At 38.8% G+C, this 15,736-nt stretch overlaps 2 protein-coding genes across 4 annotated transcripts in view; one reads left to right on the top strand and one right to left on the bottom strand.

Annotated features, from left to right (window-relative positions):
- The window catches only part of HERPUD1 (Homocysteine-responsive ubiquitin-like domain member 1), a 117,355-nt gene that overhangs the window by 14,552 nt on the left and 87,067 nt on the right, over positions 1 to 15,736 (top strand).
- Positions 1 to 15,736, bottom strand: part of MS3_00010341 (uncharacterized protein) — a 33,653-nt gene that overhangs the window by 3,560 nt on the left and 14,357 nt on the right. For all 4 annotated transcript variants that reach the window (XM_051218704.1, XM_051218705.1, XM_051218703.1 and 1 more), the window contains exons 6-8: positions 9,657 to 9,861; positions 5,784 to 6,067; positions 3,153 to 3,347 (exon numbers count right to left, since the gene is read on the bottom strand). In XM_051218704.1, the coding sequence (XP_051070937.1) occupies positions 3,153 to 3,347; positions 5,784 to 6,067; positions 9,657 to 9,861 (684 nt within the window). The remainder of the gene's footprint in view (positions 1 to 3,152; positions 3,348 to 5,783; positions 6,068 to 9,656; positions 9,862 to 15,736) is intronic.

Raw genomic sequence — 15,736 nt, 5'->3', positions numbered from 1 at the left:
CACTGACAAGTGGACTGATCCACGTTGGTAGGTGTAGACTACCTGGTTAGTATCAGCGAGATGATAGCAACCGATGGTTAGAGACCTTGAACGACATGGCTCAAAGTTGTTTGCAATGGCACGGGTGCATCTACCTTTTGTGTTCTCGCAAATTCTAATCTGAATTCTTCATGTCCCTTTTTTCCTCTTCCCAAATTTATTTCACTGGATTATACTCCTTGAATAACATCTTCAAACCCTAATCTTTCCGATTACTGGTTATACTTTTACTACCCCTACCACTATGAGATTTGAATCGACATCTGCATCTCTGTGCTAATGTGGTGTGGCAACTTTAACTGATGTACGTACGTACGAAGTTCTACGTTGTTACTGACTGACTGACGTGACGGACCAATAGAAGACGGTTCAGTACAGCTTTCTTTCATACCACAATACTACATTGTGCACTGACCACCTCCGCTTTTTCCGACCGGTCCCATCATCAGCAAATAATGCACGACGTAGAATTCGCTGTTGCGATATTCGTAGTACATGTCCGAGCCATCACAGTCGGTGTTTCAAGATGGTGATACCGGGTGAATTATCGTCACTGTACCCGCATACACACGATGCCGAACCTCCTCATTACTCACATGGCGGTATCACTGGATGTTAGCAACCTTCCGGAGACAACAATGGTGATGAGTTGTCTAAGATTCTCAACAGATGCGTTGTAGATTCGATCTTTTACAGCCAGGCTAACATCACGAAGGTGCCAAAGATGGCCCAGATTGGCATAAACCGCTCTGGCTTTTACTATACATGAATTGATCTCATCACTCATGCCACCACCATGCAGCTACCCAGATACACGAACTTCTCGACTACTTCTATCTGCTCACTATCCAGGGTGAGTGCAGGATCAGGGGCCTACCAGTCCTGTAAAAGTACTTTACATTTCGAAGGTGCAAAGCATATGCCATACCAACGGACACTAATTGCCAACTGATTAGATGCGGATTGCATGGCTTGGGTATTATCGCACAGTAAGACAATATCATCGTCATATTCCAAGTCGATAAGTCTTTCTCCAGACAACAGGTCCACACCATCATTACCTCCATCCATCAGAACTGTTTCCAGAACGTCATCGATAGCAAAGTCGAAGAGAAATGGTAAGATTGGGAAACTCCACCTAACCCCACTGCTTGAATGGAACAATGGAGAGAGGTGGTTGTATGCCCTCCTCTGCCTGAGGTGTTTGTATATGGAGCACACCCTTCCTCAATAAACAGTCTCAGATGACAGTCCTGTCCAACGAATCGAAGGCGGCCCTAATGTCACTATGGTTGTTGGCTTGTGATGAGTATGACGGTGTTCTAACATTTGGAGGAGGGTGAAGATATGACCAATACATCCTCAACCAGAACAAAAGCCAGTCTGCTCCTCACCAGTCAATCTTTCTAAGGTTTTGAACAATCTACGAAGTATGACAGAAACTAATAGTTTGGACGCAATCGGAAGTAGAACTATCCCCCGATAGTTGTTACAGAAACGACGTGAATTCTTCTTGAAGATAGGAGCAACTATCTACTCATTCCATGATGTTGGAACACACTCTCTAATTGCCAGACATTTGTCAACAACTCAGTCAGTTCCTTAACGATAAAGTCACCAACATCTTTAAAAAGGACCAGAGGTAGGTCATCTGAGCTTGGTGATTTGTGACACTTCAAGAGTCGGAGTTCCCTACAGATTTCCGCCTCGTCAGGTGGATCAGTCGCCACCTGCCATGGAGAGCAGGACAGTCTAATAGACGTCGCCGGGGCAGCAGACCAGTTAAACTGCTGCTCGAAAAACCCAGACTATCGTTCAAGATGTCGGTAGATGTTATCGATTGACATTCTGCCAGCTTGACAGATTGTTTCATACACCTGACTTCTTGCTGCCAGTGTCTCGGATGAGTTGAAAGAGCTTCAGGAAGTCACAAGATGCAGCTGCTGCTTCCAACTCGTTAGTACGCTCCGACCACCAAGCTTCTCGGTTCATACGCAAACTTCGCACAATTTCATTACACAATAATCTTCATTTATGGTCAAACTCGCAGCCACTCGGAATAGACTGATGTGCGTCAACAGGTTGTAACGATCCTGTAGAAATTCAGCGCTTATAAGCTGGACGTTTCGCGAAGCTGCAAGCGAATTTACTCGCCATTTTCATGGCGTCATGCAAATGCAACCAGTGCTCATCCAATTGATTAGTGCTGTCTCGGCTCTAGTGCTTAGTGAAACACCAACCCCAGCAAAGCCAGATAGAGATGCCACAGAGTCTCCGGACAAACGCACGTGAAACAAGCTTTCCGAAGAGACAGATGGAGAGAGAATTTATAGTACTTCACTACAGTCTTGAATAGACAACATACATCGATGTTGAGACTTTCTAAGGAAATAGTCAACCCTATCTGTTGTTCGATCTGCATCAGTGTGAGAACGTTGAAGGAAGCCAGTTTGAATGTCATACGTAGTTTCAGAAAGATTGTATCAGTATTCTTAGTCGGTGGTATCATTCAACTTTTGACCAGTCAGTGACTCGAAATCGTTTAGATGGGACAGGGTTTCCACCATAGGCGAGCTGCTATATAAGTTGAAAAATAAAGGAATACATAAAATAAAATAAATGCGAGTTGACAAGTAACTCAATATAAACTAACAACGAATGGTACCGAATATTTGTGAGGATGAGGATCAAAGCAGGTATATGTTTTTCGAGTTGTATTTATGATTAATTTTGTGAGAGAGCTGGTATACTACTCATGTGTCTAAACCGAAGTAGGTGATTTTCTTTCGGGCCACTCCCTGATCGTTTAACTTGGGTAGAACAGGGTTTCGACCATATGCGAGCTGCTGTGCAGGGACCAATTTGTTAAATTCATGTTAACATGTACAAAATTAGATCACAAAGCTTATTATTTCAAGAACAATTAGTAATATTTCACTGAAAACTCTATTTTTTTTGTGAATAACAACTTTATAAGTGGTCAAAACAATGAAGAGAGAAGATTGATATCGATGTTAAAAAATCTACATTTTTCACAGAGCAGCCTTCAACTTATGAATTGATATAACAAAGAAAATTCGTGTGAAATTACACCATTACACAAGAAAACTCACTTTTTTGTCTAGCTAATCTCTTAGATTCCATTTCTCTTTGGAGAAGTTTTCGGTCATTCATATTAATCGGTCTCCCAGTTATTTTGTCACGTTTAACAATTCTGCCATGTATAGGACATCGACCGCTTGGATCACATCGATGGCATAATGAACCAGATAACAAGGGAGCCCAACAGAACAGCTGTCGAGGAGCCACTGAGGTCGAAATTCAAAAATAGTAGTAAATTAGATTATTTAGTGAATTGAACAAGAACAAAGTATTAATCACATCAAGTTTATAAAAATAATCGGATAAGTATTATTCTGTCTACTCTTGTGAACGTGTAAAATCACTGATCGAGTGAGTAAAATTGACGAATTTCGCCTGTTCTACACAGAATTGTCAACTGAAATTCTGAAAAAAATAGACTAAAAAGTCTCGTCGGAAGGATCACATCATATTTTCGTTTCTCAGAGCATGTCTGAAACATGAAAACCATTAAAAGTAACTTACTAAGTGTTAGTATTTAAATAATACATTCTCAATACCAGATAACTAATTAACTGCCAATAAAACTATTTTATTAATGAAAAGATCCCTATTAGATTTTTCGAGATTTTTTGGCATAGAGCCTATTAGAAATGTTCGTATACTACAACTATGAATCCCTACCTTCATAGATGTGCCAGAGAGACGAGCGCAAGACAAGAAATGTAGTATTTATAAGTTAAGATGGAAACTTTGATGTAAATAAATAAATATTTTGACAACTGATAACAATCTGTACAAAACAAATTAATGGGCAATATGATATGAAGCTAGAAACTGAAGCAATAATGTGTATAATGGGATGGGAAGACGAAGGCTATTCACTTAGCTACTGGGTTCATCTATGAGAAGATTCAAATAACCAATACCTATGAATGTAAAAAGTTTTATATTTATTAAGAGAATAAAGGTTATTTCCTAGTTTTGTTTATAAACAATACTAGATACTAATTACTTCCATAAGCAGTATCAAATGAACACCACTTAGTTTACTAATATCAGTGTACTCTGCCTAACCTCATCATTGCTCACTTAATTTTCCCAACACACATGTCAGACACCAGCCCACCGAGGCTAATGAGACTTCAAGATAAGTGAAGGGGTCAACATAATCAATTACTTTGCTCCCTATGATCGCTTTAGGCAGAAGCACACCGATCCCGAGGCAAAACTTCGTATTCAAATATAGAGAGATGCACTCTAAAAATACTTGCACTGTTACTCAAGGCGTCCAAAAAGCTGCAGTACATCGGAGTCTTCAACAAATAAGACCACGTCATCCGCATATTCTAAGTAGATAAGGGAACCTACTAGTAGGAAAGCAATTTTTACTAATTTAGATGAAGAGAGGATGATTTCTAGAACATCTATGACGAAATTAAAAAGGGGGGGGTAGTGAGTAGCTTTGACGAACACCACTCGAGGTTGAAAACTCTGATAAAAGCCTGTCATACTCTTTGAATCGACCAGTGGTGTTTGAGTAGACAGCCTTCTCATAGTTTATCTACACAGAAGCCTAATTTAAAGTACTTTGAACAGCCGCACAATATTTAGTTAGCAAGAAACCAAAATCCAGCTAGATGTAGAGAAGTGTATACAATCAGGCTGATTAAATTTAGTAATACAGCTTATTCATATAAACCATTTGTCAGATTGGGTGATACAATGCCCAGAGATTAGACCTAAAAGTTAAGTCTTAACTTTCTCCAGTCGCTTATCACATTTCATTATGTTTATATTGCGTTCATATTTTATATATAAGCATGGTTATCCGTCTCGTCTTTGATCTCTAATCATTCGAAGACCTAAATCAATTATCCGATCTCGTGAGTAGCCATCACCCCACCACATTATTTTATTAGGTCCACTTAAGGATTAGCATTCTATTCACTGATATTGACAATTGGAAGTTTCATCAAATCAAATCACAGAAAACCTCCAAAACACTAGGTTTGTAATTCTCACAGATAATTAATTTACGAACACTGGCTATATTCTATTTTTCAACTGTCTAGGCACTAAAATTTGGATGACTGAATTGCCAACAGAAAATTACCGCAGTTTCCATGTGGTCAACCTGTGCCTTTAAACACCAAGCCTTACACTATCACGAATTAACTGAGTTCTAAAACTGAAACCAAAATTAAAGTTTTGTGAGTTGAGGCCTAAAGTCGCGCTTATTGTGGAAATTTTTCTCAAGCTGCAGTTCAAAGCAGAAATTAAGTGGTAAAAAGTCAATTGCGTACACCGAAAAACAATAGAGATTTGTAAATTCTCACTGTTTCTAGGCTAATGAAAATAGTCGGGGTTTAATTTGGGGTCACGTGTTCATATGAGATACAAAAAACAAAAGGTAGTTCTTTAGTGAACGATTTACAGGTCTATGACTTGGTTTTCAAAAGTATACAAATTCTAACTATTAGGTCAAGGGTTTTAAGCCAGACTAGTATGGTTATCAATATAAAGTAAGGGTGGCTTAAAGACCAGTAATTATCAACTGATTTACTGTTATTGTTCGGTGATAATGTAGCGAAATTTCCATGAAATCTACACATGAGGTTAAATATGATAAAATACATATTTATGTCAATCAAGAAAGATACCCGTGAAGTCAGTGTCTTTGATCTCATTTTCCGTAAATTCAAATGTGTTTGCAGATTCGGAATGAATATTTGGAGGACAACATTGAGTATCATTAGTTGAAAACCATGAAACAGCTGAATCAAGATACTCTTTTGGTCTATTATATTCGTCTGGATCAATAGGTTTCCAAAAACGGTGAACAGATTCGCTATCCCTCCAAGATGCAGTATGAGGGTTTGTTGTGACATTACAGGAAATAAAGTTTTGTGTCGAACCGGTTACAACAGTCCCATGTTTCCGAGACCTAGAAAATTATTATTGAAACGCAGAAGATAGAAATTTCAAAACAATTTCATGATACCATACAGATGATTAAGGAACGTAGATAGAAATAACTCTGTAGATGAAAAAAAATCAAAATTCCACAAAACCTTTGTGGAAAGCACTCCGAAACTCAAGCTAAATACTACATAGTTTAAACAATACCAATATAAAACATCTAGATCATAATAAAGCCGTACGATTTAGGGTCGAGATCTAGACAGCTGACAGACGCATTCCAAATGAAGACCGGAGTCAGACAAGGCTGCTTACTCTCCCACGTTTTCCTTCTTCTGGTGGTTGAATGGGTTATGAAGACCTCCACATCTGAAGGACAACATGGAATATAACGGACAGCTTAGATGGAACTAGACGATTTGGACTTTACAGATGATCTGGCTCTTCTATCTCATACACATGTACAAATGCAGGTCAAGACAACCAGTGTGGTAGAAGCGTCTGCATCAATAGGTCTCAACACACACAAGTAATAAACTAAGATCCCCAAATATAACACGATAAGCACCAACACAATCACACTTGATAGAGAAGCTCTGGAAGGGGTGGAACCTTTCACGTGTTCGGGCAGCATCATTAATAAACAAGGAGGATCTGGTACAGATGTGAAAGCACGGGTTGGCAAAACAAGGACAGCATTCTCTCGATTTGAGAACATATGAAACTCAAAACAACAGTCAAGCAACATCAAAGTCAGAATCTTCAATACGAACCCCCAATCAGTTCTATTGTACGAAGCTGAAATCTCGAGAACTACTACAACCATCGTCAAAAAGATACAAGTATTTATAAACAGTTGTCTACGTAAGATACTCAATGTCCATTGACCGGATACTATTAGCAATAGCATACTGTGGGAGAGAACAAACCGGGTTCCATCTGAAGAGGAAATTAGGAAAAGACGCTGGAAGTAAATAGAGCATACATTACGGAAATCACCAAACTGCATCACGAAGCAAGCGCTAACTTGGAGTCCTGAAGGGAAACGAAAGTGAGGAAGACCAAAGAACACACTGCGTCGAGAATTGGAAGCAGACATCGAAAGGATGAATAGCAGCTGGAAGGGATTGTGCCTAGGACAGAGTTCGATGGAGAATCCTGGTGGGAAGCCTACGCTTCTCTACAATGGGTAAGTAAGTAATACATATACTGTAAACTCGTAGTGTGCATTCACTGCTACGAATGCTCCAAATGTTTTAGACAGATCCGACTGACAGTATGGTACAAATCAAAAGCATTTATATATGTATATGCTGTGTTTAAAGAGATTACGAATTCACCTAATCTGTGAACTGAATAAAGACTCTGTATTACAATGACAGATATGCTAGCTACTCCGACACGTCCCAGACCAGATAACTAGAGAGAGAAGTACAAGTTCAGGAGAGGGAAATATATTCCACAACAAGCCAGAAGCACGAACAATCGCGACGACCCTAGGCGAAAATACACTCATTTATATATTAATTCATATACCCATTTTTGATTAATAATTAGAATAAAATCACATATATAAATAATACCCAGAGTTATAACAAATCATATGCTGAGAATAGTTCATGTGCATTAGAATACAAGAACATTGTATATTATACAGAATAAAATGTAATATGGGAAAATAGAAACAAATACTATACTGAATAATCGTTACATTGAATTAAAACGGAATTAATGTTGAATAAAAATCATAATGAGTAAATCAATCTAATTCTGACTTTTCTTCCCGTCATATCAGTATATAAGCATTTTGTCAGTAAGGCTCTAGTACTCTGCATCAACCTAAAAGTAGAACTATTTGATCAGGGTTAAACTACACTGTCGTTACTCAACCACACGATAAATACAAAAAAGCCATAAGAATTAGAACAGATTTATAAACGCTTCGGTCATGATATTATCAATAACTTAAATATTATAAATACTTTGATTTTCTTAAAGAAACAATTTCGTTCGGAAACTTAGTCTTCCGCTGAACACAGTTAACTGAAACAAACAAATTAGAAACTATGTATCTTCTGAACGATATACCCAGTGAAATTTAAGAATTGGTGGCAACAATATCGAAATCCTCAGGGTTTCCTTAACTTGCTGATCATTTGATAAAAGGTTTACAGTTTACCACACTCTAAACTAACTAATAAAAGATAATTAATACGCGAATCAAATGTAAAGTTCTGACATTATAAACGTAAGATGTTTGAATTGTCGGTTGGCAATATTTTTAAATAGATGCTTTTTGTGCATTAGTGTGCACGTGATCACCGTGAATGGTTTTATCGATTCAATGGGTTACAAAATTTAAAAGAAGGAGGGGTATTAAAATAAAAATCACTCAGAAATAAACCAATGTGCCACTAGTGGATGCACAACATTAACTAAATAAACGTCTATCACTAATTGAGTTTAATTTGAAACTGTGAACATTACTGGTTGTTTGCTTTTGCCTCAATCGAGATTATTACTATTTAATTATTATTAAACATAGGTTTTGTGAAGCTTGGTAACCTATTAAATACATCCAGTATCAATTATTCTTATTGGTGTACACTAAATAGTTTATTGATCAAACGAATATAAGATATCACATAATATAAATCAGGAAAAATTTGATTTTATTTTTTTCATTAAACGGAAAGTTGGAGTTAGGACATATTACATAACATGAAACCTTGACGTAAAATTTAAAATTTACATACGGAGTGAAGATTGAATAAATGAATTAGCATCATTATTATTATGTAAAGTCATTTGCATATACACAAACTTATTAGAGTTCGCTTAAGCCAATCACATCAATGACCTATTTAATCAATAAGAAAACTGACCACTCACAATGACTAAAAATCCTGGTTCCTATTGATCCAAAGTAGTTTTTCTGGATCCCAGTATCCAGTCAGAACACAATAACAGCAAGCCGATCTACCTTCTATTATTAGAATTCAAAAACCTATGGAACTATATATATTAGCTACAAGATCATAACTCACCATAAATAAGAAGTTACAGCTTGTACAAAATTCATATGATATAAAACCGAGAAATAGTTATAAAACTGATTAACGATACTTTCAAAACGGTAAAACATACATCGATACCGCGTAAGTTAGTTTGTAATAAGGACAATATCAAAATACCATAAACAAAATATTCAGCAATTACACACCAAAAATATACACCATAATTCACCGTATACCAGTTCTGAAAAGTTTACCTTTCCGAAATATCCGCTCCAACCTAACAGTATCTTAATCCAACCAATCATTTTAAGTGAAAAACAATCGAATGGAATATTATATTACTTTTCAGCATTGAAGTTCTATACACTTGTAAGGCATCCAACATATCGAGAGTACAACTCATTAACAATAAATCGTCTGCTTTGTCGTTACAGATATTATAAAAGTAAAAGAAATGAAAGAAGCAAGCACGAATTCTAAGGAACAAGATCATAATTTCATACGAATTAATAACAAGTTGATACTTTCTATTAAAGAAATATAATATAAGGGGATATTTCCAATCATAAAAATCAATTAATATTTTGGCAAAATTACTTCGGTTGATCTTCATTTGTTAACTGAACTATTTGTTGGTTGGGATCACTATTAACAACGGACAGACTTCTAGTGTTAATCGATTCTATTCTTCCGCATGATAAATTTTCGTGTAATGAACTTGGATAACATAGTGATTTACCAGTATCTGATGTAGTGCTGACTACCTCTTCAAAATCACTGTCATCACTAGAGATAGAAGTACCTATCAAGGTGAAACAATGGATTGGATGATTTTAAGAAACAACACAAACGAAAACTTGTAAAATATGTACATGATTAGAAATGAAAATGCTGTAAAAATTTATATTATGATTTCTGTTTTCCTTTTAAAAACAACGAAACAACTGCAAATATTTTAACACAATCGGGAGTAGTTGCTATACAGCATGCATATAGACGAGAATGGTCATTAATAATAATAATTAATAATAATAATAATTTAATAATAATGATCTAATAATAATAAAAGTTATGTGTGAATGTATCTTAATAAAGCAGGAAAAGGTTACACTTGTCTTGAATACTGACAGCTGATAAAGGTAACATATAGAAAAAACCTTGAAGCACAATCAGATTAGAACTACTGTCGCCAAATTAATGATATAGACCTCAACCAACAGAGCTACGAAACTAAATTATCAACCAAAATTTATTTAATCATTTACTATACAATGTTTAGAACAATTGGTTAACCAACCTTTAACTTTCAAAATAAAAGTGGTCATATGATTTTCAGAACTTTATTTAGCTTGTTTAGTGTTATAACTGAAACAGAACTGATATCGCACGATGCAAGGAAGAAGACAAATGCTGACGGCAGATAAAGATAAATGTAACGGCCAAATATTAAACTTCAGAATAATATCTGGATATACTCACATATATAAAGATTTACTTACTTTGATGATTAGTTAACGAATGTCACACTGAATCGATTCACGATCCCACGACTGATCTTTTTTATAAAATCTCTCCCATTTTGTCAGAATAAGTATGCGTAGATGTTCTGAGGGTTTGCTATCTCCGTTCGTAATCGCCGGGATCTGTTTATTAGGTTGCTTGGCCGTGACTTATGTTCTTGTCAGGTCTATTCATTAGTACTTTCTCGGAGTGCAAGTAAATCCATATACAAATAAGTGTGTTTGTTATAATCATCTGAAATAAATGTTCATCTGTTATGTGTTTTGCCACTTTATTCAAGTGATATCAGTTCTGTTTCGATTTTAACACTTCTGGTTACGCAAGATGCAATAACATATATAAAAAATCCTCACTACACAGTATTTCTTGGATACTTAGCGCTTTAACCGAGTTGGTGGGCACGGATGAATGACCTAGAGGAGTTAGAAAGCCGTGATTCCAAATCAGTGGTCCCCATAGTCGACAGAATCCAAAGAAAACAAATGAAGAATGATATTTTCGGTGTTTTTATTTTTTCTTTTATTTCAACACATAGATAATGGTACAAAGAGGCACCAAATACATATGCGCCACACAAATCTCATTCGATATGTGTGAGGGCTATGATACTGCCCGGGTGCCCAAACCGAAGCAGGTGGTTTTCTTAAGGGGCCACTCCCCGAGCCTTTGACCTAATGGTCTGATCCACAAGGCAGTGGAGCATCGTAAGGAGATGCAGTCCCATGGAAGCCGGTGGCCAGCAATTGGTTCATACGCCATTTGTTCCCGCAGGATACTGGAGCCCATGTGCACCATTGGTTTTGAATCCGGTTAAAGCGCCGGACATTTGCTTTTCGTCCTCTCATTTTTGTAAACAACACCCCCGCCACGGGAAGGCAGTGAGTAGGACTTCCCTGGCAGAGGCTATATACGCGTGGCCGTGTGAGAGCATTTCGAGAGGGAGAGCGGACTCTCTCCACTCTCAGCCATACCAGGGCATTTGGGGGCAGGGAAGACCACATATTGTAACGTCGCTCCACTGACTCGAAGATTACATCTCCAAGTTAAACGATCAGGGAGTGGCCCGAAAGAAAATCACCTACTTCGGTTTAGACACATGAGTAGTATACCAGCTCTCTCACAAAATTAATCATAAATACAACTCGAAAAACATATACCTGCTTTGATCCTCATCCTCACAAATATTCGGTACCATTCGTTGTTAGTTTATATTGAGTTACTTGTCAACTCGCATTTATTTTATTTTATGTATTCCTTTATTTTTCAACTTATATAGCAGCTCGCCTATGGTGGAAACCCTGTCCCATCTAAACGATTTCGAGTCACTGACTGGTCAAAAGTTGAATGATACCACCGACTAAGAATACTGATACAATCTTTCTGAAACTACGTATGACATTCAAACTGGCTTCCTTCAACGTTCTCACACTGATGCAGATCGAACAACAGATAGGGTTGACTATTTCCTTAGAAAGTCTCAACATCGATGTATGTTGTCTATTCAAGACTGTAGTGAAGTACTATAAATTCTCTCTCCATCTGTCTCTTCGGAAAGCTTGTTTCACGTGCGTTTGTCCGGAGACTCTGTGGCATCTCTATCTGGCTTTGCTGGGGTTGGTGTTTCACTAAGCACTAGAGCCGAGACAGCACTAATCAATTGGATGAGCACTGGTTGCATTTGCATGACGCCATGAAAATGGCGAGTAAATTCGCTTGCAGCTTCGCGAAACGTCCAGCTTATAAGCGCTGAATTTCTACAGGATCGTTACAACCTGTTGACGCACATCGGTCTATTCCGAGTGGCTGCGAGTTTGACCATAAATGAAGATTATTGTGTAATGAAATTGTGCGAAGTTTGCGTATGAACCGAGAAGCTTGGTGGTCGGAGCGTACTAACGAGTTGGAAGCAGCAGCTGCATCTTGTGACTTCCTGAAGCTCTTTCAACTCATCCGAGACACTGGCAGCAAGAAGTCAGGTGTATGAAACAATCTGTCAAGCTGGCAGAATGTCAATCGATAACATCTACCGACATCTTGAACGATAGTCTGGGTTTTTCGAGCAGCAGTTTAACTGGTCTGCTGCCCCGGCGACGTCTATTAGACTGTCCTGCTCTCCATGGCAGGTGGCGACTGATCCACCTGACGAGGCGGAAATCTGTAGGGAACTCCGACTCTTGAAGTGTCACAAATCACCAAGCTCAGATGACCTACCTCTGGTCCTTTTTAAAGATGTTGGTGACTTTATCGTTAAGGAACTGACTGAGTTGTTGACAAATGTCTGGCAATTAGAGAGAGAGTGTGTTCCAACATCATGGAATGAGTAGATAGTTGCTCCTATCTTCAAGAAGAATTCACGTCGTTTCTGTAACAACTATCGGGGATAGTTCTACTTCCGATTGCGTCCAAACTATTAGTTTCTGTCATACTTCGTAGATTGTTCAAAACCTTAGAAAGATTGACTGGTGAGGAGCAGACTGGCTTTTGTTCTGGTTGAGGATGTATTGGTCATATCTTCACCCTCCTCCAAATGTTAGAACACCGTCATACTCATCACAAGCCAACAACCATAGTGACATTAGGGCCGCCTTCGATTCGTTGGACAGGACTGTCATCTGAGACTGTTTATTGAGGAAGGGTGTGCTCCATATACAAACACCTCAGGCAGAGGGAGGGCATACAACCACCTCTCTCCATTGTTCCATTCAAGCAGTGGGGTTAGGTGGAGTTTCCCAATCTTACCATTTCTCTTCGACTTTGCTATCGATGACGTTCTGGAAACAGTTCTGATGGATGGAGGTAATGATGGTGTGGACCTGTTGTCTGGAGAAAGACTTATCGACTTGGAATATGACGATGATATTGTCTTACTGTGCGATAATACCCAAGCCATGCAATCCGCATCTAATCAGTTGGCAATTAGTGTCCGTTGGTATGGCATATGCTTTGCACCTTCGAAATGTAAAGTACTTTTACAGGACTGGTAGGCCCCTGATCCTGCACTCACCCTGGATAGTGAGCAGATAGAAGTAGTCGAGAAGTTCGTGTATCTGGGTAGCTGCATGGTGGTGGCATGAGTGATGAGATCAATTCATGTATAGTAAAAGCCAGAGCGGTTTATGCCAATCTGGGCCATCTTTGGCACCTTCGTGATGTTAGCCTGGCTGTAAAAGATCGAATCTACAACGCATCTGTTGAGAATCTTAGACAACTCATCACCATTGTTGTCTCCGGAAGGTTGCTAACATCCAGTGATACCGCCATGTGAGTAATGAGGAGGTTCGGCATCGTGTGTATGCGGGTACAGTGACGATAATTCACCCGGTATCACCATCTTGAAACACCGACTGTGATGGCTCGGACATGTACTACGAATATCGCAACAGCGAATTCTACGTCGTGCATTATTTGCTGATGATGGGACCGGTCGGAAAAAGCGGAGGTGGTCAGTGCACAATGTAGTATTGTGGTATGAAAGAAAGCTGTACTGAACCGTCTTCTATTGGTCCGTCACGTCAGTCAGTCAGTAACAACGTAGAACTTCGTACGTACGTACATCAGTTAAAGTTGCCACACCACATTAGCACAGAGATGCAGATGTCGATTCAAATCTCATAGTGGTAGGGGTAGTAAAAGTATAACCAGTAATCGGAAAGATTAGGGTTTGAAGATGTTATTCAAGGAGTATAATCCAGTGAAATAAATTTGGGAAGAGGAAAAAAGGGACATGAAGAATTCAGATTAGAATTTGCGAGAACACAAAAGGTAGATGCACCTGTGCCATTGCAAACAACTTTGAGCCATGTCATTCAGGATCTCTAACCATCGGTTGCTATCATCTCGCTGATACTAACCAGGTAGTCTACACCTACCAACGTGGATCAGTCCACTTGTCAGTGACTTCATAGACTTGTGCCATGTTTTGGTCTGGCCGCCCCTAGCTTCCTTCCAACCTACTCCTATACCATTGAACATCGCAAGTCGAGGCAGTCGGTCGTTGGGCATACGTAACACGTGTCCCAGCCATCTCAACTGATGAAGCTTCATTACTTCATCAATTGATTTGCAATCCTTACCTAGTACCCGTTTCCTAACAACTGCATTACTTACACGATGGTCCCAGGATATACGAGCACTGTTTCGAAGACACCTATGATCGAATACTAGTAACCTACGAATATCCTCTACTCTTACCGGCCATGCTTCACTTCCATAAAGTAGGACAGAACAAACTGCTGCGCAGTAAACACGTCCTTCGGTTGGTAGACGGATATCTCGCCTACGCCATAAATGACGCAAGTTGGCAAAAGCTAGTCGAGCCTTCTGTATCCGTGTTGAGATTTCGTCACACACCAGACCACAAGGGCTGATGAGACTTCCAAGATAAGTGAAGCGGTCGACACACTCAACTAATTCACTCCCTATCACTAGTTCGGGTGTTAATGCAACCCAATCCTGAAGCAATATTTTGCATTTCGAGGGACAGAATCGCATCCCGAACGTGCTTGCATTGTTGCTTAGAGTGGTCAGAAGACTCTGCATTTTGTCAGCGTCTTCACCAAATAGAACTATGTCATCAGCATATTCTAAGTCAACAAGTGAACCTCCCGGTACAAGTTCAACCCCTGGAAATTTAGATGAGGAGAGTGTTATCTCTAAAAGTACGTCGACAACAAAGTTAAACAAGAATGTAGAGCGTGGACAGTCCTGACAAACACCATTTGAGGTAATCAATTCTGATGACAGTTCGCCATAAGCTCTCACTCGACCAGTTATGTTCGTGTAGAGAGACTTTACAAGGTTAATGTACTTCTTTGGTACTCCTTTCAGTGACAAACACTGCCACAGAACTTCACGATCAACAGAGTGGAATGCCGTCTTAAGGTCGATACATAATACTATTGTGGGGCATCTGAATGTGTGTCTATGTTCTAGAACCTGACGTAGTGTGAATATCTGGTCTATACAACCACGTCCAGGTCGAAAACCGGCCTGGTTTTCTCTAATCTGCTCTTCACGAGCTTTGATTAGGCGTCGAAGTATTATTGAAGCTAATATTTTAGACACTATATTAGTTAAGCTGATTTCTCTGTGATTGTCACAAGAGGACTTTTGTCCTTTCTTATAGACTGGCACAATCAGTGATTGAGACCAGTCAG

The sequence above is a fragment of the Schistosoma haematobium genome, chromosome ZW (assembly GCF_000699445.3).
Source record: "Schistosoma haematobium chromosome ZW, whole genome shotgun sequence".
In the NCBI taxonomy this organism is placed as follows: domain Eukaryota; kingdom Metazoa; phylum Platyhelminthes; class Trematoda; order Strigeidida; family Schistosomatidae; genus Schistosoma; species Schistosoma haematobium.
This window is presented reverse-complemented; position numbering and strand designations above follow the sequence as displayed.